The sequence below is a fragment of the Uranotaenia lowii genome, chromosome 2, assembly GCF_029784155.1.
Source record: "Uranotaenia lowii strain MFRU-FL chromosome 2, ASM2978415v1, whole genome shotgun sequence".
Lineage (NCBI taxonomy): Eukaryota > Metazoa > Arthropoda > Insecta > Diptera > Culicidae > Uranotaenia > Uranotaenia lowii.
Window position 1 is genome coordinate 60722251 of NC_073692.1, and position 24000 is coordinate 60746250.

The following is a 24000-nucleotide window of genomic DNA, read 5'->3' on the forward strand; positions in this document are numbered from 1 at the left end:
TGAACGTTTCCTTCAACAATATCGTAGAAATTCCCAAAAACACGTTCCCGAAATTGTATGAACTGCACACGATCGACATGTCCAACAATAACATCTCATTCATTTACAATGCAGTTTTTCAAAACTTACTCTCAATGAGGAATCTAAATCTCAGCTACAATGCCTTGGAAAAGATTGGACCGTCTATGTTTGGAACGTTGCCAACGTTATTGGATCTGGACATGAGCCACAACTCGTTGAAAGACATCACTCGAGGAGCACTGGCCAAAATAAGTGGAGTAAGGTTCCTGAACATGGCCTACAATAAGCTGGAGAGGATTTTCCAGATCCCAATATCACTGAACCGACTCGATCTGGCTCATAACGAAATTAACGAGATCCCCGACAAAACTTGGCCTACGATGAACGCCCTGCTATACCTAGATCTAAGCTTCAACAAACTTCAGAACAATCTACAGCGAGGGAGTTTTGCAGGACTACTCACTCTGCAAACTCTCAACCTGGAATCCAACGGAATCACCGAAATCCCACGGGACAGTTTATCAGATCTTGGAACAGTGCAGTACCTACATTTGAGAGACAACAACATAACCGTGCTCCCGAAGGCTGCCTTCGGCAATCTTCCAATTCTCTTCCAAGTGGAACTCATGAATAACGGACTCACCAATGTCAGTGAAAAAGCCTTCGAAGGACTACTTCAATTGTTAACGCTCAACATGTCCGACAATGCCATCAGTCACATTCCCAATGATGCGTTCTACGGGCTGGTGTCCCTGAGAAAGCTTGATATATCACGCAACCTAATTACTTCCATAGACAACAAAACAAACGGATTGCTGGACGCTTGTCTAAGTCTCGAAGAAATCGATCTAAGCCACAACCGGTTCAGTTTCGTAACAAAGAAAACCTTTCCCTCAGACCCGTACGTGCCCTACCGGTTGCGGAAAATCAACCTCAGCTACAACACCATGTCCATCATAACCAACGATCTTAAAGTGGGAACCAAAACCGTACAGCACCTGAACATGTCCCACAACAACATCAAAGAAATCCGTCGTGGGGTTCTGGGAAACCTGACCTCTCTGTTAACATTGGACCTTTCGCACAACGAGTTGGTCAAGCTGGAGGGCGATGTTTTTCGGATGGCAGAGAACTTTTCGGAGTTGATCGTGCACCATAATCGTATCTGGAATGCTTCGTATGAGAATCTGTTGCGATTGAGCAATTTAACACTGTTGGATCTGCGAGAAAATGAGATCAGGAATTTCGACAATGAGTTGGTCGTTAAAATGAAGTCGACTAACTTGAGCGTACTGTTTGAAGGTAAGTTTCAGTTTTTTTAATGTTTCAATTAACTATGGGAAAAGTAGGCTATATTGTGCGTAAATATTTTATAAACGTCTTTGGTGAACTGGCATCATGGCTGACTTCCGACCAAAACATATTGAGTCGTTTTATTTAAGCGTGCGCCAAATTCACATAAAATCAACGTTGCCACAAATTCCTTTGAATCGTTTGTGTATTTCATTCATGCCCGGAAGAGTATATTTCACGTGAACACAAACGAAAATAGAGAAAAAGAATTGAAAGAATAACAATTCATGCTTTAGGACCGAGGTCACCTCTGCATCCTAGCAAAACAATTCTCTTGTGTGAATTGGGTAAAAAGGATATGATCAGGAGACACTTTTGACTAGTGTTATGCGATCTTGGTTAACATTCTATTCTCCTAAGCTCCTGGGATTCGTATTGAAACTTTCCAATTCAGATGATGTTTTTTAAAACACCTACTCAATAAAAATTCGATCAGAAATCATAAGGGATACCATCACAAGTTCTCGCATACTTAACTCCATGCCACAAATTAAATTTAGTTTTAACCAAGACACAAAACAATTCTTCATATTTTTATTCTAAATAGGTACTAGGTAACCGTTTTTAAAGATGGAATAATCAATCCAAAATAGTTTACTAGGAATTGAAAAACTACAATAAGCACACACCTCGTTATGTATTAAACGTTATGCTGATTATTCAATGAGAAATGGTTGCTCATAAATTGTGTCTTTTTTTACTTCCGGAAAACTTCTAAGCATTTCGTAGAACCAGAAAAGTTTTCTTGTGAATAGACTTGAAGGAGTTTTATTCTATCTAGAAATGATTCGTTCTTTAAAATATTGCATGGTTTGCGATTAAAGATATTATGTACTTTGATTCGACCTGTTTCGTTTGAAGATTTCTGTTTTGATTAAATATAAAGAATGATAAGAAAAAATAGGTATGGAAATAATGAAAACTGATTACTCATCTTTGATTCAAACAGGACATCGCGATTCCAATGCACCGCTCGGCTGGTATAAAAAAACCAGGATTAAACCGGAAAGTGGAGCACTCGCCCCAGCAATTCTGTCACTTTGAATTATACGCAGATATTGGTTTTTGAATGTTTTACACCAAACTCCTATCTTTCACGCACAACAGTTCTAGTTTCGCACAACTTATTGCAATAGAAGCAATTTCAAATCGTTTTTCTGGAATTAATTTTCGGAAAATTCTTTAAGAAAACAAAAACGCGTCCGTCACTCAAGAGTCATGGCTTACTCCTCAAAATACTCGCAAACACTCACTCACGGGCCCGTTTCTACCATAGTTTATAAACTCTACATCCCAAACGCACAACAGTAATAGCACAGCTATCGAACAGCACAGATGTATAACAGCTGAAAATCACGAGAATAGCTGGCTGCCCTGCCTGGCTGCACTGTTCCACGGGCACGCTTCACTGCCCGGAGCACCTCAGTAGACAACTTCCGGCTGGATCAAACGATGGAATCGCACGGCATCGGGAATTCCGTTTTCCAAAGCGTGATTCGAAAAAGCTTCGAGCACTTGCTCAAGTCCCGAGAAAAGAAAATTCAGCTCTTCAAAAACGACTCTTTCGACTTCCAATCAACATTTGTTTTTCACCCACAATCAACAAACAACTCATCCGATTGGGGCCGTCTTTCCTGCGGAATTTATCGTTCCGACCGTCTGCAGGATGAACTTCTGAGAGGCCGCTGGCATTCGAACTGAGCTCTGCGTTGTACAAATGACGGAACTGTTTTGCTTAGGGATCTAACAAATGGTTCACTTACCCTTTTGTTGTGTTCGCTGTTGCTGATTTTTCTTTCCGCTTTCTATTTCTCGGTCTTGGCGCTACGGTTATCTGCGGTAGAAGCAACTTGCAGTGTCGGACAATAGAATAGGACCACAGCTCAATCCAAAACAGAAAGTGACAAAACTTTGAGAAAAAAAAATTAATTTAAGTGCATCAAACGATTTACAAATTGTAAATTCCATTCTTCGAAGAAATTAAAATCATCCGTAGTTAAAACAATTGTCCTTTATTTAAAAATGCGTTTTAAGCATACTTACTGACTAAAATAACGCGACATAAAATAGGACCGCTTTAGAATTCATGGTAAAAAAAATTAAAAAAAAAAGGAAATTCATACCGTGATCGATTTGCAGGGTTAGTACTTGGTGGTATAACCCTTATTACGCATCACTTCTCGCACCCGGTTCGGCATCGACTCCACCAGCTTTTGGCACGTTCTCACCGGGATAGTGTACCACACCGCCTGGATTCTCTCCCACAGCTGCTGCTTGTTTTTTGATTTTTCGGTGTACACCTTACGTTTAACTATTTCCCATAGGTTCTCTATGGGATTGAGATCAGGGGACTGTGCTGGCCACTCCATAACGTCTACCTTATTATCCTGGAACCACTTTTTAACCGTTTTAGCGGTATGTTTGGGGTCGTTATCCTGCTGGAACTTGTTACCGCTTTTATCCTGTTTATCAAAGTCGGCAACAAATCCTACGGGTAACACAAATATATTTCTTATTTTGTTCGCGTTAAGTTTTTTTTTATTATTTATCTGTTATGGCTCGTTCAGTAGATGTAAATTTAAATTTAAATGTTCTTGCCCGCTGTTGTCCTATTTGGGACCTGCCGTCAACTGACAGTTGACCCAATTGCCAGCCTGTAATAACCGGATATTTAAGTCCTAGGTGGAGAGGAATTCGGGGGAAATGAGAGAGGCGAGAGGAAGAGGAATTGGATGACGAATGGGGGCTTGGAGCAGAAGAAGCCCGAGACCAGGAATCAATTAATTCGAGACTCGGAAAGCGTTCACTTGTCAGTGCTTTAAAAAAACCCTCACTCTTTACCAAAGTAGTTCGGTTCAGTGTGCGAGTGCCAAAATCCGGAAGTAACGGTGGTTGAAGTGGTCCGATATATCGGTCACCTGTTTGGCGAGTTATTTTAGAGCCAAGTTTTGTGAGGTGCTGTCGTAGCCGTCGCTACATTTGGTTCGACAGTTGAAACCCCGTATCTTCCCGCCCGTTCCGAGAAGCGCCACGCTGCTTTCCAGCGCTTCGTCGGATCAAAGTCTCGGTCGCACCCGCTGAACGTCAATTAAGCGGAACCGAACGACACAGCTGGCCCATAGGCCCCACGTGGTGAAACCTTCCCCAAGGGGACAGTGAACATCAACCCGCTATCGGCCTACATCCCTTTTGGCGAACCGGTTGGTGGTGTAACACGTTTTCGGCTACCCTGGGAAATACCGATCCTCTAACTAGGACTTGACGACACCTATCTACCGGATCCACCGCCCCCGCAACAGATGATCATCACTTTACCAGAACCCCGAATACAGGCAGCAAACGGCAAGTGCAATAAATTCATAATCGTAATTTACTTTGTTAATTCTTTACCACATAGTTTATCGAGCCATATAAATATTTGTCTTGTCCGCCAGAGATTTGTCCACCTTGTTAAATGTCGATTGGTTGTCACCTTTCTCCCTAGGACGGCGTAGCGACCCTGAGAGACCCTGTAAGTATCGTCTGAGCTAGCTGGGAGTATTGGCCAAGGCCGTAACTTTCAATTGGCGATCTAGCGGAAAAGAAAAAATACTCTTTTTTAAGATTATTAAGAGTATTAAAGTAGTAATACTCTTAAAACAGAGTATTTTTCCAGCGTTCCTCAGGGAGACACGACTTCCGGTCGTTTCATTAGCGCGGTTCAATTTATTTGGAACGTTTTCTCAAAGGTGGTCAAGAGATTGTGATAAATAAAACCGCTCAAAAGTGTACCCGAGCGAGAGGGGGGCGGGGAGATTCCAGTTTAGACGTTTTGGAGGCCCGTTCAGTGTTTAAGATCGTTCGTTTCTTTGCACCGCCTAGTTGCGTCTTTCCAACGGGTCTACAGGACCTAAGCTTTCAAAAAAATATTCATTAATTTGCGGTTACTTCCAGGTCTAACTCGTTCGAATTTGCCATCCATAATGGGGACAAGTACAAAAGAGTTAAGGAAGAAATTTGAAAGCCGTTACTTAGAATTAAGACCAGATCTTCTCGGAGATGTAGAAATAAATGGAGAGTTAGGAATGAGGGAGGTAGAAATTACCGGTGACAGTTCGTTAGCCCGGCGGAGAAGAATTTTGCGCGATTTACTAAGGCAAGAAAAAGAAAAAGGCCTTCCGGAAATGTTTATTTCTGGGCATCCTGAACAGGAGCTCATAATTTGTACCGAGAAGTTAAGCCTCATGGAACAGACATATCAGTTTACCAGTAAAGATCCCCCAAAGGTAAAGCATACTCTTCTTCATTTGGCCAACCGATTGGCAGTCTTAGGCGGTAATTCCGAACCCCCACTTAGCACGGAAGCAATCGAGCTTCTGAACCGCGTTTGCGAATATCTTGATAAATGCTTTCCACCTGATGTACAAGAACCTTCCGAAATGCAAGGACTTATAGAAGATCTTTTCGATAAAGCAGAAGGAGGAGAAACGGGAAATTTTGGCGCAGAGAAAGAGGCCATCGAGTGCCTAAAACGCATGGGTGTTTTATCGATAAACCCTGATAAGCCGGACGTTAACGGTTTTCGCGATTCGCTTATAGCTTTAGAAATGGAACTAGCTACGCTCCGAAATATGCATTCACGTTCGGTGGCAAATAACGCGTCAACGATATCATCTAATCCCTCACAATCGTCTAATATTCCTCCGCGACACACCGGAACGATTCCGAAAACTTACCACGTTCCCAACAGCAGCACGATCGTTACAGATCAATATTCGCGACCGGTTACAACCCCGATAGTAACTTCATCGATTTATACCAGCAATTCTTACTTATCGTGCCCAACAACAAATCTGATTTCGACCCACTACCAATTCAAATACCCTGAGTACCCCGTTCATACAACCGTGAATCAGTTTAATTCGAACCCTCATAACCCACTACCAAGCTCGATGGCTTGGCCCAATAGCCACACGCAATCCTTGGTACCCTACGGTTCATCAATACCACCCAACTATCAACACCCACTACCTACCGTTCAAACAACAAGCTCATGGTCGCAATTACCTCGCTCGTGGGCCATGACATCTCACCATTCATCGTTACCGGCACGGCCGCCGACCACAGACACTTTCGAACCACCAAAATCATACGCGCCTACAACACATGCCCAATCCATACTTACGCCTCAACCTTTCGCTCACGCGGGTGGATTTCCACCAGTATCTACAGCATTACCATACGCGCCGTACAATCCATCGCCCCAGGCGTATCCGCCAAACGCAAACGTTGCGTATGGTCACAAAACCTTACCTGTGTCCATGTGGAAAATCGATAAATACTCTGGAACCGATCGTGGAACGAAACTGAACGAATTCCTCGCTTTAGTTGAACAACTTACCCTTTCAGAGCGCGTGTCTGAACAAGAATTGTTCGACTCGGCGTTTCATTTATTTGACGGCCCTGCGAAAACTTGGTACATGTCGATGCGCCATCCGTACCCGGGCCGTTTAGCAAATTGGCACCATTTGGTTTTTGAACTGAAGCGCCATTTCGCCCACCCCGAGCTAGATGTTCTCTTAAAAACTCAGATTTACCAAAGAAGACAGCAACGAAGTGAGACTTTCCAAGACTTCTACTTCGCGATGGACAAAATGTTTCGCAGCATGATGTCCCCAATGGATGAACGTGAAAAACTGGAGATCCTAAAACGCAATCTGAGAAACGACTACAAAAAATCTTTACTCTGGCAACCGATTTACGATCTTTCCCAGTTAATCGATGCTGGCCATGTCATAGACTCGTCCAATTTCTCAATGTATAATCAGGTTTTTGGCCAAGAAAGAATCGTAAATGTTGTAACACAGAACAACAACCCACACCCTAGATCTGAAAATGTGCGCCCATCCCGTCCTTATCAAAATTCAAATGAAAATTGGAAAAGTCAAAAAAATAAACCCACCCACAATAATCCCAATAGTAAATTCGAACCCAGAGATGCTAGGAAAGCTCCTGAGTCGAAACCGAACCCTCAGGAAGGCCCTTCATCGGGTTCTTCTCAACCACGTCGTACGATCGACTACCTCGTAGCTGGTTTTCAACCACCTCCCGTTAATGTTTGCCTAAACTGTCGCCAACCTGACCATCAGGTTGAAGAATGTCGGTCATTAAAAGGATTGATCTGCTTCATATGTGGATTCAAAGGTTTTGACACACAACATTGCCCGTATTGTCAAAAAAACGGAAGACCGACAATCGAAAATCGCCGCACGTCGGAAAAACACGCGTAACTTTGAACCCCCCCGAACCATCCCTTTTTAATTGTGAACCAGTTCGTTCCGAATGGTACGATGCTCACCCCTCTCATATTCTTCAAATCACCCTACCAAATCACCGCGATAATCGTCCTTACGCCTGGGTCTACGTACATGACATACGCGTCAGAGGATTGTTAGACTCAGGTAGTAACCGATCACTCATCAGCGAAAAGCTGTTCTTGCGCATGCGTAATATTAAATTAAGACCCCCAGCTGAAAAGGTAGAACTGAAATCGGCTGATGGGGGAAAACTCTCCATACTAGGAGAAATTTTCGCACCATACAAGTTTGAGAATCAACTTAAAATAGTTGCTACACTAGTCGTCAAAGATTTAATAGTAGATTGTTTGCTAGGCATGAATTTTTGGACAAAATTTAAAATTTATCCCCAAGTTCAACAGTGTGCCCTTCTTCAGGAAGAGAGCGACACAGAACCAGTAACCCCGGAATGCATACTCACCCCCAAAGAAGAGCTAGAATTGGAAAAGGTAAAACTTTTGTTCCAAGCAGCCAAACCAGGATACTTACCTACCACACCGGTAACAGAACACACTATCGAAATTTCCGAGGAATGGAAGTGTAAGCCCCCTGTTCGACAATACCCCTACACCATGTCGCCAAAAATACGCGAAAAAGTACGCGAAGAACTTGATCGTATGCTTCAGGTCGGGATCATTGAGCGGTGCCAGTCCGACTGGTCACTTCCGGTGGTTCCAGTTATAAAACCTTCGGGAAAAGTAAGGCTTTGCTTGGATGCTCGGAAACTTAACGAGCGCACTGTCCGAGATGCGTACCCACTCCCCCATCCTGGCCGAATCTTGGGGCAACTTCCAAAAGCTTGCTACCTGAGTACGATAGATTTATCCGAAGCTTTTCTCCAGATCCCATTAGCTGAAAATTCCAGGAATTATACTGCTTTTAGTATCCAGGGCTCTGGAATGTTCCGGTTTACCCGGTGTCCCTATGGTTTGGCTAATAGTCCGAGTCGCTTAGCTCGGGCTATGGATTTTGTCCTAGGTAATGGAGAGTTGGAACCCTATGTGTTTGTCTATCTCGACGACATAGTTGTAGTGAGTGAAACTTTTGTTCACCATCTACAACTATTAGTCGAGATTGCTAAACGACTTAGGGAAGCCAATCTCTCCATCAACTTGGAAAAATCCCATTTCGGTGTGAGCGAGTTGCCATTCCTAGGATACCTTCTTTCGACTGAGGGGCTGCGCGCAAATCCCGACAAAATACGGCCGATCGTAGAATATGAACGCCCAACAACAATAACCAAGTTGCGCAGGTTCCTAGGAATGGCCAACTATTACCGCCGTTTCATTAATGACTTTAGTGGAACGACGGCGCCCTTATCGGAACTGCTAAAAACAAAATTAAAAACTATAAAATGGACAGAACAGGCTGAAGAAGCTTTCTGTGCCATCAAAGAAAAGTTGATTAGTTCGCCAATACTTGTCAGTCCAGACTTTTCCCTAGAATTCACCATACAGACCGACGCAAGTGATGTCGCGGTAGCAGGCGTCCTCACCCAAGTCCAAGATGGGCAGGAAAGGGTCATAGCCTACTTCTCGCACAAGCTTAGTACTCCCCAAAGGAACTACCATGCGTGTGAGAAGGAGACTTTGGCTGCTATCCTGTCCATCGAGGCTTTTCGAGGATATATAGAAGGATCACACTTCACTCTGGTGACTGATTCATCTGCGCTAACCCATATCCTTCGAACCAAGTGGAAAACATCATCACGCTGTAGTCGGTGGAGCTTGGCACTACAGCAATACCATATGACCATCCGGCACCGAAAAGGCAAAGACAACATAGTAGCCGATGCCCTATCTAGATGTGTTGCTGTGGTGTCGGCCGAACCCACTTCAGCGTGGTACGATGAACTTAGAGAGAAAGTTATGGGTCAGCCAGATGAATACGTCGATTTTCAGATCAAAAACGGGCTTCTTTTTAAATTTGTTTCCACCCCGAATCAGCCATACGACCATCGTTTTGAGTGGAAACTGGTCGTCCCGCCCGAAAAAAGAGTTTCAGTCCTTAAAGAGTGCCACGAAGAATCCATGCACATTGGCACGGACAAAATGTTGGCTAAAATAAAACAAAAATATTACTGGCCGAAAATGGTTAAAGAAGTGAAGGAACACGTTAAATCCTGCTCTACGTGTAAGGAAACAAAACCCGCTTCTGTTCCGGTAGTTCCGACTATGGGGGAACAGAGGGTAACGACTCACCCCTGGCAGATAATCGCGATTGACTTCATTGGTCCATTGCCTCGAAGCAAAAAGGGAAACCAACACTTACTAGTGGTCACAGACCTTTTCAGTAAGTGGTGCATGCTCGTTCCCGTCCGGAGGATCGAAAGCACAACTCTCTGCACCCATCTACGCGACCAATGGTTTTTTCGCTTTTCAACACCGGAAACGATAATTTCTGACAACGCGTCAGTATTTTTATCTCGCGAATTCAAGCAGTTCCTCGAACTGTTCGGAGTGCGGCATTGGTTGAATTCGAAATACCACTCGCAGGCAAACCCTGTCGAGAGGGTAAATCGAACAATAAATGCCGCAATCCGAACCTACGTTCGAGAGGACCAGCGACTCTGGGATAGCCGAATTTCCCAAATCGAAACGGTGCTAAACACAACGAAACACGCCGCGACCGAACTAACTCCATTTTTTATAATACATGGCCACGAGGCCTTCACGAAAGGTTCAGACCACCGGTGGTTTGAAACCGAAGAACAAACGACTACTGAAACGCGCGAAAATAACCGTAAAGAGCTCTTCGAGAGAATTTACGAGTTGGTTCAAACCAATCTCTCGAAGGCACACGAAACCGGGAGGCACCGGTACAATCTTCGTCACCGGCAGAATTCGAAACCATTTGTGGTAGGGCAACTCGTGTACCGGCGAAACACGAAACTTTCGAACGCGGTTGAAGCGTATAACGCCAAATATGGCCCGATGTACCTTCCGGCGCGTATAGCAAAACGCATCGGCTCATCCTCTTACGAGCTAGAGGGAACCGATGGAAAAAAACTTGGGGTGTGGCCCGCGGCCCACCTCAAACCCGCGTAAGATTTTCGTTAAACTTAATCTAACTTAATCTAACTTATAGCTAAAACTTTCGCCGACTCGTGTGCATTCCTCGCAGTTTCGATTGTCCTTCTCTTTGTCGTACGTTCAATCCTTAGTGAATCCCCGTCGAACCTGCGACAAACATACTCGTGGCCCCTCGGTCGAAGCATCCAATCCGTTTGAAAATTTAGTTGCTTCCAAAAAGGCTCACGTCAGCCAACAATTTCCGTCGCGATTCGTCAGTGCCCAACAAATTCCTTTGCGGTTATCAATCGAACACTGCTAAAATAAAAATCGAACAGCTCAGCACTCACTTCTTATTGGAATTTGTTTTACTTACCTGCGCCGTAAACAAAAGTAGAAGATTGCATGTCCCGGTCCGCGAATCTCCTAAGCCAAATCCTCTGCTGCTCCACCTGTTTCGGATCGGAAGAAAAACGCTCTAGTTATAAATAATAGTTGAAAATCGATCATGAATAATTACTTACTTATGAAGAACAATTAGATTTAAGTTGAAGAACGCGAAGTTTGCACTACGATTCATTACGTTTGTTTTGTTTTGTCATTTCGTCGATGACAGATCGAACCGGCTAAGGAGCCAGTGCGTTTCATTAAGACGTGGCTCAACCCACAGTTAGCATCTCAAATCGGAAGGAGGGTGCGTTCAATGTCGGCTCTTTCGTTTAAAGAAATTTATTTCGAAAAGAGGCGTAATTAGGGTTTGATATGATAAAATTTTCAATGAAAAGTTTTTCATTGATAAATTTTGCATTTCCTGGTAGTTCAAACGTGTGCCAGTGGATTGAACGAGCAGGTAGTGATTCAGAACTGTGCGCTGGAGACCGGAGTCTTCAATGACGCTGATGGTCAGTACAAGGCGGCTCAATTCTGAGCCTGCAATGAAATTTGAGCGGAGTTGATTACAACACTGATGCCCTATGACCCCGCATAAGTTCTGGTCACAATCATTGTCTCGGTCAATTTAAAGGCGAGGCGATTGAGCCTCTTGGTAGTTACAAAAATAAGAGACAGTTTACAATTTTGTCTCTCGAAATTGATAGGTTTAAGAAATTATGGATGAATGGGTGCGTGACTGTAGCGTGTTTGTTAAACGGAGGACGTCCATTGAATGAAGATTGTGTGGGAAATTTGAATGAATGAGTTTGGGTTAGTAGGTTTTTTCCTAGACAATTAGGGAAGTAATAGGAAATTAGGGAATATTTTGGAAAGTGGACATCTTGTTTTCCTGTGGAGAGTAAGTAATGCGTAAGGGGATTGGCCTAAGAAAAGGGAGTCTTTGGAAGTGCAAGGAGGGGAACGTGGCGAAATACTGACGGTTTGACAAAATGTTTCAACTGGAAAAAAAAATGCAAAAGAAGGGTCCAATCTGGAGGCAACCTTTGAGAAAACGGTTCATTTGGGTTGAATCAAACTTGATGATAGATAAAAAAATTCTAATCGAATTTTTTCTATGCGACCTGGGGAGAATTGTTACCGCTTTTATCCTGTTTATCAAAGTCGGCAACAAATCCTACGGGTAACACAAATATATTTCTTATTTTGTTCGCGTTAAGTTTTTTTTTATTATTTATCTGTTATGGCTCGTTCAGTAGATGTAAATTTAAATTTAAATGTTCTTGCCCGCTGTTGTCCTATTTGGGACCTGCCGTCAACTGACAGTTGACCCAATTGCCAGCCTGTAATAACCGGATATTTAAGTCCTAGGTGGAGAGGAATTCGGGGGAAATGAGAGAGGCGAGAGGAAGAGGAATTGGATGACGAATGGGGGCTTGGAGCAGAAGAAGCCCGAGACCAGGAATCAATTAATTCGAGACTCGGAAAGCGTTCACTTGTCAGTGCTTTAAAAAAACCCTCACTCTTTACCAAAGTAGTTCGGTTCAGTGTGCGAGTGCCAAAATCCGGAAGTAACGGTGGTTGAAGTGGTCCGATATATCGGTCACCTGTTTGGCGAGTTATTTTAGAGCCAAGTTTTGTGAGGTGCTGTCGTAGCCGTCGCTACATTTGGTTCGACAGTTGAAACCCCGTATCTTCCCGCCCGTTCCGAGAAGCGCCACGCTGCTTTCCAGCGCTTCGTCGGATCAAAGTCTCGGTCGCACCCGCTGAACGTCAATTAAGCGGAACCGAACGACACAGCTGGCCCATAGGCCCCACGTGGTGAAACCTTCCCCAAGGGGACAGTGAACATCAACCCGCTATCGGCCTACATCCCTTTTGGCGAACCGGTTGGTGGTGTAACACGTTTTCGGCTACCCTGGGAAATACCGATCCTCTAACTAGGACTTGACGACACCTATCTACCGGATCCACCGCCCCCGCAACAGATGATCATCACTTTACCAGAACCCCGAATACAGGCAGCAAACGGCAAGTGCAATAAATTCATAATCGTAATTTACTTTGTTAATTCTTTACCACATAGTTTATCGAGCCATATAAATATTTGTCTTGTCCGCCAGAGATTTGTCCACCTTGTTAAATGTCGATTGGTTGTCACCTTTCTCCCTAGGACGGCGTAGCGACCCTGAGAGACCCTGTAAGTATCGTCTGAGCTAGCTGGGAGTATTGGCCAAGGCCGTAACTTTCAAACTGCCACTTTAGGGGCATCTCCCAATCGGCGTGTGGCAGCATTACTTCCCGAAGTATCTGGGCGTAGAGATGCTGGTCCATAATCCGGCCGATCCAGTAAAAGGGACCCACCCCGTACCAAAAAAGCACCCCCACACCATGATGCTACCTCTTCCATGTTTGAATGTTTCATTTGTATACTGGGGCATATACGCACAGCCGAGTGGGCGATGGACCCAACTCTTTCCGTCCGAGCCGATGAGGTTCACTTTGGTCCCATCCGACCACAGCACATTTCTCCATAGTTTCTCATTTTCAGGACCGACCCAATCGAAGCGGTCCTTCGCATACTTCAGCCGCGCCTTCAAGTGCTTCGGCGTCAGCATCGGCACCTTCCGGGGACTTTTTCCTCCTAGTCCCTTCTCCGCCAACCGTCGCTGAACCGTCCGGGAAGTCACAGATAAGTTCAGCTCGTCTCTGATCTGCTTGGACGCTTTGAAAGGGTCCTTTTGCGAGGCCCGCTTGATTTTCGAATCGTCCTTCAACGTCGTTTTGCGAGGGCGGCCGGTCAGTTCCCGTTTGCCGGTGCTGTGAAGCGCGTTGAAAACGAAAGTTTTCGCCCTTCCAAAGTAGTCGGCAATCTCGCGTTGGCTTTTGCCAGCCTTGTACAGATTCCGGATGATCGCTCGCTGGACCTCCGGGCAGTGCTATGCCCGACCCATCGCTTTTTCGCTGAAAACAGAGTAGGAAGAAGGAAATCTTTATTTTTTGTTTGTTTTCATGATTTTCATGATTAATTTTATGGGAAATACTTACCAGAACACGAAAATGGACAAACAACACCGAAAACAACACCTTTTCTTCAATTCTAGAGCGCTGAAAATGCCGGAACAGCCGAACCGATGAGCTGGTCTTATTTTATGACGCGACTTTTTTCACCCTCTTACAGCTTTCTGGTCGAGTAGAAAAAACGGGTTGCTTTGATTGCGTGCAGTATATAAAGTTGGCATACTACAATAAGTGCTTGCCGCTAGGTGTCGCATATTATTATATTTGAATTGGCAGTTTAAAGGTGATTTGAATATTTTGCATTAGAGCGGTCCTACCCAAGTAACCATAAGCATTAAGCCATAACCCTTAATCAGCATTAAATCAAGATTTCTAATGCAAGTTAGCATTATATCAACATTCATAATGCTTTTTAGTTTTATGTAAGCATTATTAATGCATAGAAGCAATAACAAAATTTAACACTAATGATAGCAGTATATGCACATATAGAGCTACTAAATAAAGTTAAGAAGCATTAAGACTATCGCACTAGAACTTCCTGTTAATGCTTAAAAAAAGCTTTTATAAAGCGCAGAAACGTCAAACCCGCGTATGTAAACAAGAATGATTTTTTTTATTTGCCGCGTGTGAGTAAACAAGACAGCAAACGAAAACAATCAGAGCGAGCAGTTGCAGTTGTCTTCTCCCAAAATTTTCCAATACATTTCCAAACCTTCTCATGCATACATTGTCTATGAAGTTGTGTGACCCGAACAGTACTTGAAGTACGGGTTTTTTCACCTACCTTATCAGCATTAAGAATGGTCGAAATGGTAAAGGCGCAAGGAAAGATAAAGGCTGCTGAGGGATCCTCGGTTCGAGACTCATCAAAGTATTCATAATTCAATTATAATCACTTCTCATTTCATAGAACATTTCATTAAGCAAGCATAATCCTTCATTCAGCAGGTTGAATGATGTTGTAGATAATAATTTTATTTTTTTAATTTTTGTTCATTTTAATAAATCAAAGAAAATTTCCTATTTTGAATTTCCGTTTCACATCAATCATGATCAATCAATTAAAAACTTAAAAGGTGTTCTAAGTATGCATTGTTAATGCTTTTATACGGCTGGCGAAAAATGACGTTTTGATGGTGCTCTAATTCAGCATTTGTAATGCTTATTAAAGGCTACGTTGTGATAGCATTTATTCAGCCCGCTATTTCGCCTTTTTAGCATTAAATCTGCATTATATACGCATATAGTGCAAAACAAGCATTAATTCAGAGTTATATATGGGAATATAGTGTTGATTAAGGGCTATATTTTAGTGCTTATGGTTACTTGGGTATTCTATTGTCCGACACTGTACTTGAAATGACAATTCGGGAAAATAATTCTGGTTTACCTTCGGTTTTACTCGGCTTGCTCCTTGACCCACTTGAATTTTGCCGTCCCGATCGAACCGTTTATCTTGGCTATCTATGTTGTAAATAACAATGTTTCTTGCTGTTCCCAAAAAAAAATTCAGCCTGGTCTCACCTTCGAGCGATACCGCTTTAAGCGCTCGTCCGGTTCAACGATGCAGACGAAATGCTTTTACCGACGAAACAATTGCAAAATGCAATGGCAAACACAACCGCGAAAAATTTTTTGACGATGCTGTTTTCTTTTCGTTTCTCCTTGTTTACGTTTTCGCCATGCGTTTGTTTTTGACGTTTACACTCTTAACTCTAAACACATATTCTTTGGTGCACTGGTAGGACCCGCCATGCTTTATTACAATCCTACATGAATTTATTGCAAAAAAAAACATAACTGTTGTGAATTCTTTTTGGAAAAAATATAAGAACTGCACTCATTCAATCAAAATTTTCAACGAAAAAAATTGTCAGATATAATAAATTTTTACTAAATTTTAAATTCTATTTCCAGGAAACCCTCTGCAGTGCGACTGCTACAGCCGGCCGCTATACAATTACCTCCGGACGCTTCCCTTGATCCGGCCCGAATACGAAGCGATACGCTGTGCGGAACCCTCGACAACGGCCGGCATGCCGCTGATAGGCGTCAGCGACGAGCTACTTTCGTGCGTGCCGGCTTCCGATTTGGAAATCTACCAGCTGCTGCCGGATTTACGGTTCCGGGAGGTCTCCTAGTGAGTATCTGCTGGATGCAAAAACAAATACATAAATTAAAATTTATCTTTCTTTTAAAATAACTTTTCAGTTTCCGTGGAAAACTGATCGTGCACTGGTTCGTGAGCTCGACGAAGGACATTGCCGACTTCTACGTGTACATCCGGGATCGGCAGAACAACATCGTCTTCGAGCGGGTTGTTTCGTACAGCAGTCGACTGACGGCCATTGCCGGGGAAGAAATCGCCGGTTCCGGTTCCGGTTCGTCGTTGGAGCTGTGCGTGCTGGCCAAGAGCAGCAGCGAGGAGCTGAACTTCCTCGAGAGCCAATGCGTACAGCTGCCGGACGATCTGGAAGCTGTCAAGCGGAAGTACAACGAAAACTACAACTACAAACTGCCGTTGAGTTTAACCGGCAGTCGAGGAGGCGCGGGACGTTCCAGTAGCTGTGATATTGATGTAAATAGCTTAGTAGTCGTGCTAGTTAGTTTCCTAAGTGCTGTGTTCAACTTGATTCGGTAGCGCTCTCGACTCGGGAGCTCTCCCTAGCGTATGTACATTTTTATAATTTTTTGTAGAAAAATTCAAAATTAAATAGGTATTTATTAGTAAAAAAAAACGCGTGGATCGAAGTGATGTGTAGTTTTTTTTTTTGTTTTGAGTCAAAACTGAAGTCCAAATCAGAATATTAACTCAGCGTTCAACTCCGTTGTTTTTTGCTGCTGTCCGATGATTATCATCACTGTCCGAAAATTTGAACTGGCCCCGAAGTCATGTTTGAATTCGTTGATGTTCACTAGAAGTAGAAAAAAAACCCGGACGAGGTAAGTTTCCACAAGTTTAAATGCGAAGAATTTTAACTTTTCTTTGAATCATCGACTTGAGCAGATTTTTTTTTTATTTTAAAAAAATCTATTTTGATCACATAGAGAAAATTATCAAAAATTTCGAATAAAAAAACGATTCAAAACTAAGGAAAAAAACCAAATTTGGACGATTACAAAAAAGACGAAATTGACATCTAGAGACGAACCAGTCAAAGGCTGAACGTCTCTCTAATAAAGACATAATTGAAAGATTTGACAACATTAAAATTTTTGAAAAAATTATCATTTTCATGATTTTTGTAATTTTTAAAGTTTAGTTTTTCATTTTAAAATTATATGTAATTTTGTATTTTTTTTTATATTTGTCGATAACAAAAATGGCAAAAATTGACAAAAAGGACAGAAATGACAAAAATTACAAAAATGACAAAAATAAAAAAAAATTCAGAAATGATAAAATCACAAAAATGACAAAAATGTCAAAAATGACAAAAATGACAAAAATGACAACCATGACAACCATGACAAAAACGACAAAAATTACAAAAATGACAAAAATTAAATAAATAACAAAAATTACAAAAATTACAAAAATTACAAAAAATACAAAAATTACAAAAATTACAAAAATGACAAAAATAACAAAAATGACAAAAGTTACAAAAATGACAAAATTGACAGATCTGACAGAATTGACAAAATTGACAAAAATGACAAAAATGACAAAAATGACAAAAATGACAAAAATGACAAAAATGACAAAAATGACAAAAATGACAAAAATGACAAAAATGACAAAAATGACAAAAATGACAAAAATGACAAAAACGACAAAATTGACAAAATGACAAAATTTACCAAAATGGCAAAATTACCAAAATAACAAAAATGACAAAAATGACATAAATAACATAAACGAAAAAAACATAAAACAAAACTGACAAAAAAGACAGAAATGACAGAAATGACAAAAATGACAAAAATGACAAAAATGACAAAAATGACAAAAATGACAAAAATGACGAAAATGACAAAAATGACAATAATGAAAAAAATGACAAAAACGACATAAATGACAAATATGACAAAAACGAATAAAATGAAAAAAAAAAACAAAAATTTAAAAAAAAAGAAAAATAACAAAAATGACAAAAATGACAAAAATGACAAAAATGACAAAAATGACAAAAATGACAAAAATGACAAAAATGACAAAAATGACAAAATGGACAAAAATGACAAAAATGAAAAAAAAATACCAAAATGGCAAACATTACCAAAATGGCAAACATTACCAAAATGGCAAACATTACCAAAATGACAAAAATGATAAAAATGACAAAAATGACAAAAATGACAAAAATGACAAAAATGACAAAAATGACAAAAATGACAAAAATGACAAAATGACAAAAATGACAAAAATGACAAAAATGACAAAAATGACAAAAATGACAAAAATGACAAAAATGACAAAAATGACAAAAATGACAAAAATGACAAAAATGACAAAAATGACAAAAATGACAAAAATGACAAAAATGACAAAAATGACAAAAATGACAAAAATGACAAAAATGACAAAAATGACAAAAATGACAAAAATGACAAAAATGACAAAAATGACAAAAATGACAAGAATGACAAAAATGACGAAATTGGCAAAAGTGACAAAATTGACAAAAATGACAATATTGACAAAATTGACAAAATTGACAAAATTGACAAAATTGACAAAATTGACAAAATTGACAAAATTGACAAAATTGACAAAATTGACAAAATTGACAAAATTGACAAAATTGACAAAATTGACAAAATTGACAAAATTGACAAAATTGACAAAATTGACAAAATTGACAAAATTGACAAAATTGACAAAATTGACAAAATTGACAAAATTGACAAAATTGACAAAATTGACAAAATTGACAAAATTGACAAAATTGACAAAATTGACAAAATTGACAAAATTGACAAAATTGACAAAATTGACAAAATTGACAAAATTGACAAAATTGACAAAATTGACAAAATTGACAAAATTGACAAAATTGACAAAATTGACAAAATTGACAAAATTGACAAAATTGACAAAATTGACAAAATTGACAAAATTGACAAAATTGACAAAATTGACAAAATTGACAAAATTGACAAAATTGACAAAATTGACAAAATTGACAAAATTGACAAAATTGACAAAATTGACAAAATTGACAAAATTGACAAAATTGACAAAAATGACAAAATTTGCAAAATTGACAAAATTGACAAAATTGACAAAATTGGCAAAATTGATCAAATTGACAAAATTGACAAAAATGACAAAAATGACAAAGGTTTCAAAAATGTGAAAATTTTCAAAAATGACAAAATTGACAAAATTTACAAAATTGGGAAATTGACAAAATTGACAAAATTGACAAAATTGACAAAATTGACAAAATTGACAAAATTGACAAAATTGACAAAATTGACAAAATTGACAAAATTGACAAAATTGACAAAATTGACAAAATTGACAAAATTGACAAAATTGACAAAATTGACAAAATTGACAAAATTGACAAAATTGACAAAATTGACAAAATTGACAAAATTGACAAAATTGACAAAATTGACAAAATTGAAAAAATTGACAAAATTGACAAAATTGACAACATTGACAACATTGACAAAATTGACAAAATTGACAAATTGGCATAATTGACAAAATTGACAAAATTGACATAATTGACAGAATTGACAGAATTGACAAAATTGACAAAAATGACAAATCCTAGAGTAGTCATTTTCGTTGATTTGGTCATCTTATAATTTTTGTTATTTCTTTCATTTTTGTCATTTTTGTTTTTTTTAGTTTTTTTTCCATATTTTTTTCTTCTATTAATTTTATTTTGCATTTTATTATGTTTAATTTTGTTTTTCAATATTTTTTTTGAAATTTTCATTCAATATTTTCAATGTGGAATTTTCCTTTGTATTACACACACAAAACTGGATGCTGGGAATAGATTTAATCAAAATCCAGAATAAATAAAGCGAGTCAAAGTTCCACAGCAATAAAACAAGGGTCCATAAAAAAGGGGGAGAGGAAAATTCAATTGTAGCCTAGCGAAATATCGACGGGGGAGTGAGTTTACGAAATGAAAGAAAATTGTGGCGTCGACATAAGGAAGGCAAAGGGAAAACAATCTACTTTTTATCCTTCCATCTTCATCCTCCGAGTCCCTGTCAACAATCTGCGGCCCCTTCTTTGAGCTTCGAGGCAATCTTTGCTCCGGGATTTTACAAGTGTGTACACATGGCAAATACAGAGTGGGGGATATCATTTTTATCCCCGCCGATGTGGAAATCTATACACAATACAAAGTAAGTAAAGAAAAGAACAAAAGCGACACATATACAAACAACGCTTGTTGACGCCTTGGCCCCAACGTCGTCGTCGTCGTCGGAATCACTATTTACCTATTATGGGGAAAACCGACGACGACGCCAACACCAAAATGACAATGGCGGTGACAACATTTCCCTTTTTCCGTCATCATCATCATCATCATTTGCGCTACGAAAATAATAGGCAACGTCAGCACAAACAACGTCATTTGGTGGATTGAAGAGTGAAAATTGAATCCTGTGTGTAAAAGACTACCTATTATTGTTCCTCGAAAAAATCCGAGAAGAAAAAGGAAGGGTACCTATTATACACGCTTTCCGAAATTGCACCAGATAATGGCCAACAACCGGAAGAGTCAACAACAACGAAAGCAATATATTTTGCCGGAATTGAGAGCTGTGTTCGTAAAATGTCAACAAGAAGTGTGTAAGCATATGAAGCGATGGATGGGGTTTCAAATATGGTGTATGATGCCACTGTCAGATACACTGTCACTTTGTTTACACAGCAAGAAAAAATCGTGTAATTTTAGATTGAAAACGATGCACGAAAACGGAACATCGATTTTCACCTAAAATTCTATCACGGTGTATTTTACCAATGATGCACGGAAAATAAAAAAAAGGTAAAATTTACCTTTTTGCGAGGTGAATTTTTTCCACCCCTCTTTCGAGGTAAATTTTACCATTTTTTCATTCACCTAGCAAAAAGGTAAATTATACCTTTTTTCAATTCACCTAGAAAAAAGGTATATTTTACCTTTTTCGCATTCACCTAGCAAAATAGTAAATAATACCGTTTTCCCATTTACTGATTTAAAAGGTAAATGCTGGTTGGTTTGATTGGTTTCTTCGATAAGAATTTAAAAAATCCAAAATTCTATCAAAAATTATATTTATTGGAGATAAATAGGAACTGGTAATTCGGCTTCGCGTTCTTCCGAGCCTCCATGGCCGCTGAATACTCCTGCGTTGCGTACATTCATGACCTCCTCTGTTCGGCTAATCCTGTCAGGTTCGGCTTTTCCGGCTGGAGGATGACGTGGAATACACCTATAAGCTATATGGGTCGATCTGAAACAAAAGCAATGTATTATGACGAGAACCAGCACAACAAAATGATATCTAAGAAAACACTTACCATTCTATTTCGATTTTCACATATTATACACAAAGCAAAACTTGTTCCTGAATGACAAAACAGCTTAACCTCAATAAACGGGTTCGGCGAATAGTCACTTTTTTTCGAGAAGAATTGTACCGTTTTGTTTAGCTCAATCCAGGTCAACTTCACCTCGCTACGAGGTAAGTTTTACCTTATTTGGTTTTACCTTTTTTTCTAGGTGAATTATACTTTTTTATTCAGCTCAATTCAGGTGAACTTCACCTCGCTACGAGGTAAGATTTACCTTTTTTGGATTCACCTTTTTCCTCGGTGAATTGTACCTTTTTTCCAACCTCGATTCAGGTAAATTTTACCTCGCTGTGAGGTGAGTTTCACCTCGAAGAGGTAGAAGCTACCTTTTTGGCTTTCACGATCGTTTACCTTGGCTATCTCGGTAAATTTTACCTTTTTATTATTTTCCGTGTGTTATTTTGGGAGCGTGTAAATTTAGATCGAAGTCGATGCACGAAATCCGACGAAGAAAACTATCGTGTAAAAATACACAGGGATGTAAATTAAAAGTCTTTTCATCGTTAATATTAAAAAATATTAGTATAAAATTATAGTTTTCGGTATTACGACTCTTATTATTGAACAAAGTCATGGGTTTTAATTTTCGTGTGGTATATATTTACAAAATAACACCTAACAAAAAACGGTTATCCACTACCACGAACAGGGCTAGGCTGGAAATGTTGTATATGATGATTCCTTTATTATTAGTATTTTTACGGGTCAGTGTTTTCAGCAGGCCCTGGCAATTTCACTTTCAATCGTCAATCGTCACTCAAAAATGAGCACAAAACGCGTCATTCGAAAGAGCTTCACTGTCAATTCCCTCTCACACCAGCTTCTCTTCACATTCGGCAAACGCTAATTTCACTCCGCTTTCACCTCGGTCTCCTTCGTTTGAAACTGGCATTCGTCAAGTTCATTTCAAAATGAAATTCGAGCATATCCCTTTCAATGAAAGTTTCATTGCGTATACTCGCATACCTCCGAAAACAAAGCTGGCTGATGCCGGCTGGAAAACAACAATATATACCAACAATTTGCTGGCGCCCAAGGAAGACACCAACAATTGCTTGAAGATGCACACGGTGCCGGGCCGACACGGCCGGTAGATGCATCAACAAAAATACCAACAATTTCACGGGGCCATCAAGAAATATGTTGCCACGCGACTGGTGTGTGTGTGTGTGTGTGTGTGTGTGTGTGTGTGTGTGTGTGTGTGTGTGTGTGTGTGTGTGTGTGTATGCTATTTGCTGCCTGCTTTGCTGCATTGAAAGTCTCGTTTGACGTCGAAATTAATGACACTGATTGCGGGCAGTTTCAAGCATAATTGAAATTCTCTTCTGCTGACGTTTGATTTTTTTTCTTTCACCCGAGCAGTGAATATGAGAGGATTCACTTTCATTCGAGTAATGAAAGTGAACTGCTCGAAATTTAAATTTGTTGGAGTGAGACGAATAAAGGGAAATTTCAATTTCATTCTTTCCTTTCGACGATGCCGAGCCCTGGTTTTCAGCGTGCTCGGATTGCACCTGACTACTATGATAATTGCAGGCAACTTCACTTCATTCCCCTGGTCGATTCTCAATAATTGGCCGTTTCTATAAATAAAAAAGAATTTTAGTAATTCATATTAAAATTCTTTTATTCCATTTCATATACCTACCACTTTACAATACACCTATCCGACAGAATTTTGCCTGGGCGGATAACAACCGAGACTTCCGAGCAACAGTTTTTGGCTAGTCGTGCAAGAACCACCATCTCGAGTCAAAATAATAAACACTTATGCCGCGAAAAAACATTGCATCTGTTATGTTTCACACAGTTTTTGATGTAATTTTAGATCAAACTTGTAATATCTCATTCAACAAATATAAATTTACACTATTTGTGATGTAAATTTCATCGATCGTTTGAACTTGCATTCCGGAATGTAATATTAAACCAAAACAGTTTATTTCTATTCATTTTTTGAAAAAAGACTAAAATTACATCAAGAAGAGTTGAAAATTACATCTTTTTTTGATTACTCTTGCGAAAAAATAGATCACTCGTGTTTTAGATTCCGTATACTTTTAGAAATTTTTTGCTGTGTAGAGATTTATAACCCCGTTTTGTAATGTTTGTCAATTTTGTCAACTCTCTTTTGTTAGTTTTGTATATTTTAACAATTTGGTCAAATTGATTAATTTCGTTCAATTACAGTCAATCGCAAAATGGTTTACCAATTCTTTTCATTTATCTGATGTGAAAAAATGGTTCAACTATTATGATTTTGATGCACATTAATTGTTTACAGATTTAGCTATTGATCTCTGATCGCGACGATTTTGAAAAATAT

General features: G+C 39.9%; 2 protein-coding genes across 8 annotated transcripts in view; one reads left to right on the plus strand and one right to left on the minus strand.

Moving 5' to 3' along the window:
• LOC129746968 (paxillin-like) overlaps positions 1-24000 on the minus strand; it is a 254444-nt gene that overhangs the window by 10412 nt on the left and 220032 nt on the right. The gene's annotated exons all lie outside the window — the stretch shown is intronic.
• LOC129744300 (chaoptin-like) lies at positions 3-16874 on the plus strand (the record flags this gene model as incomplete). The annotated part of the gene is made up of 3 exons (XM_055736763.1): positions 3-1323; positions 16052-16274; positions 16346-16874. Coding segments are annotated over 3 exons (1974 nt in total), but the record flags the coding sequence as incomplete, so codon positions are not given.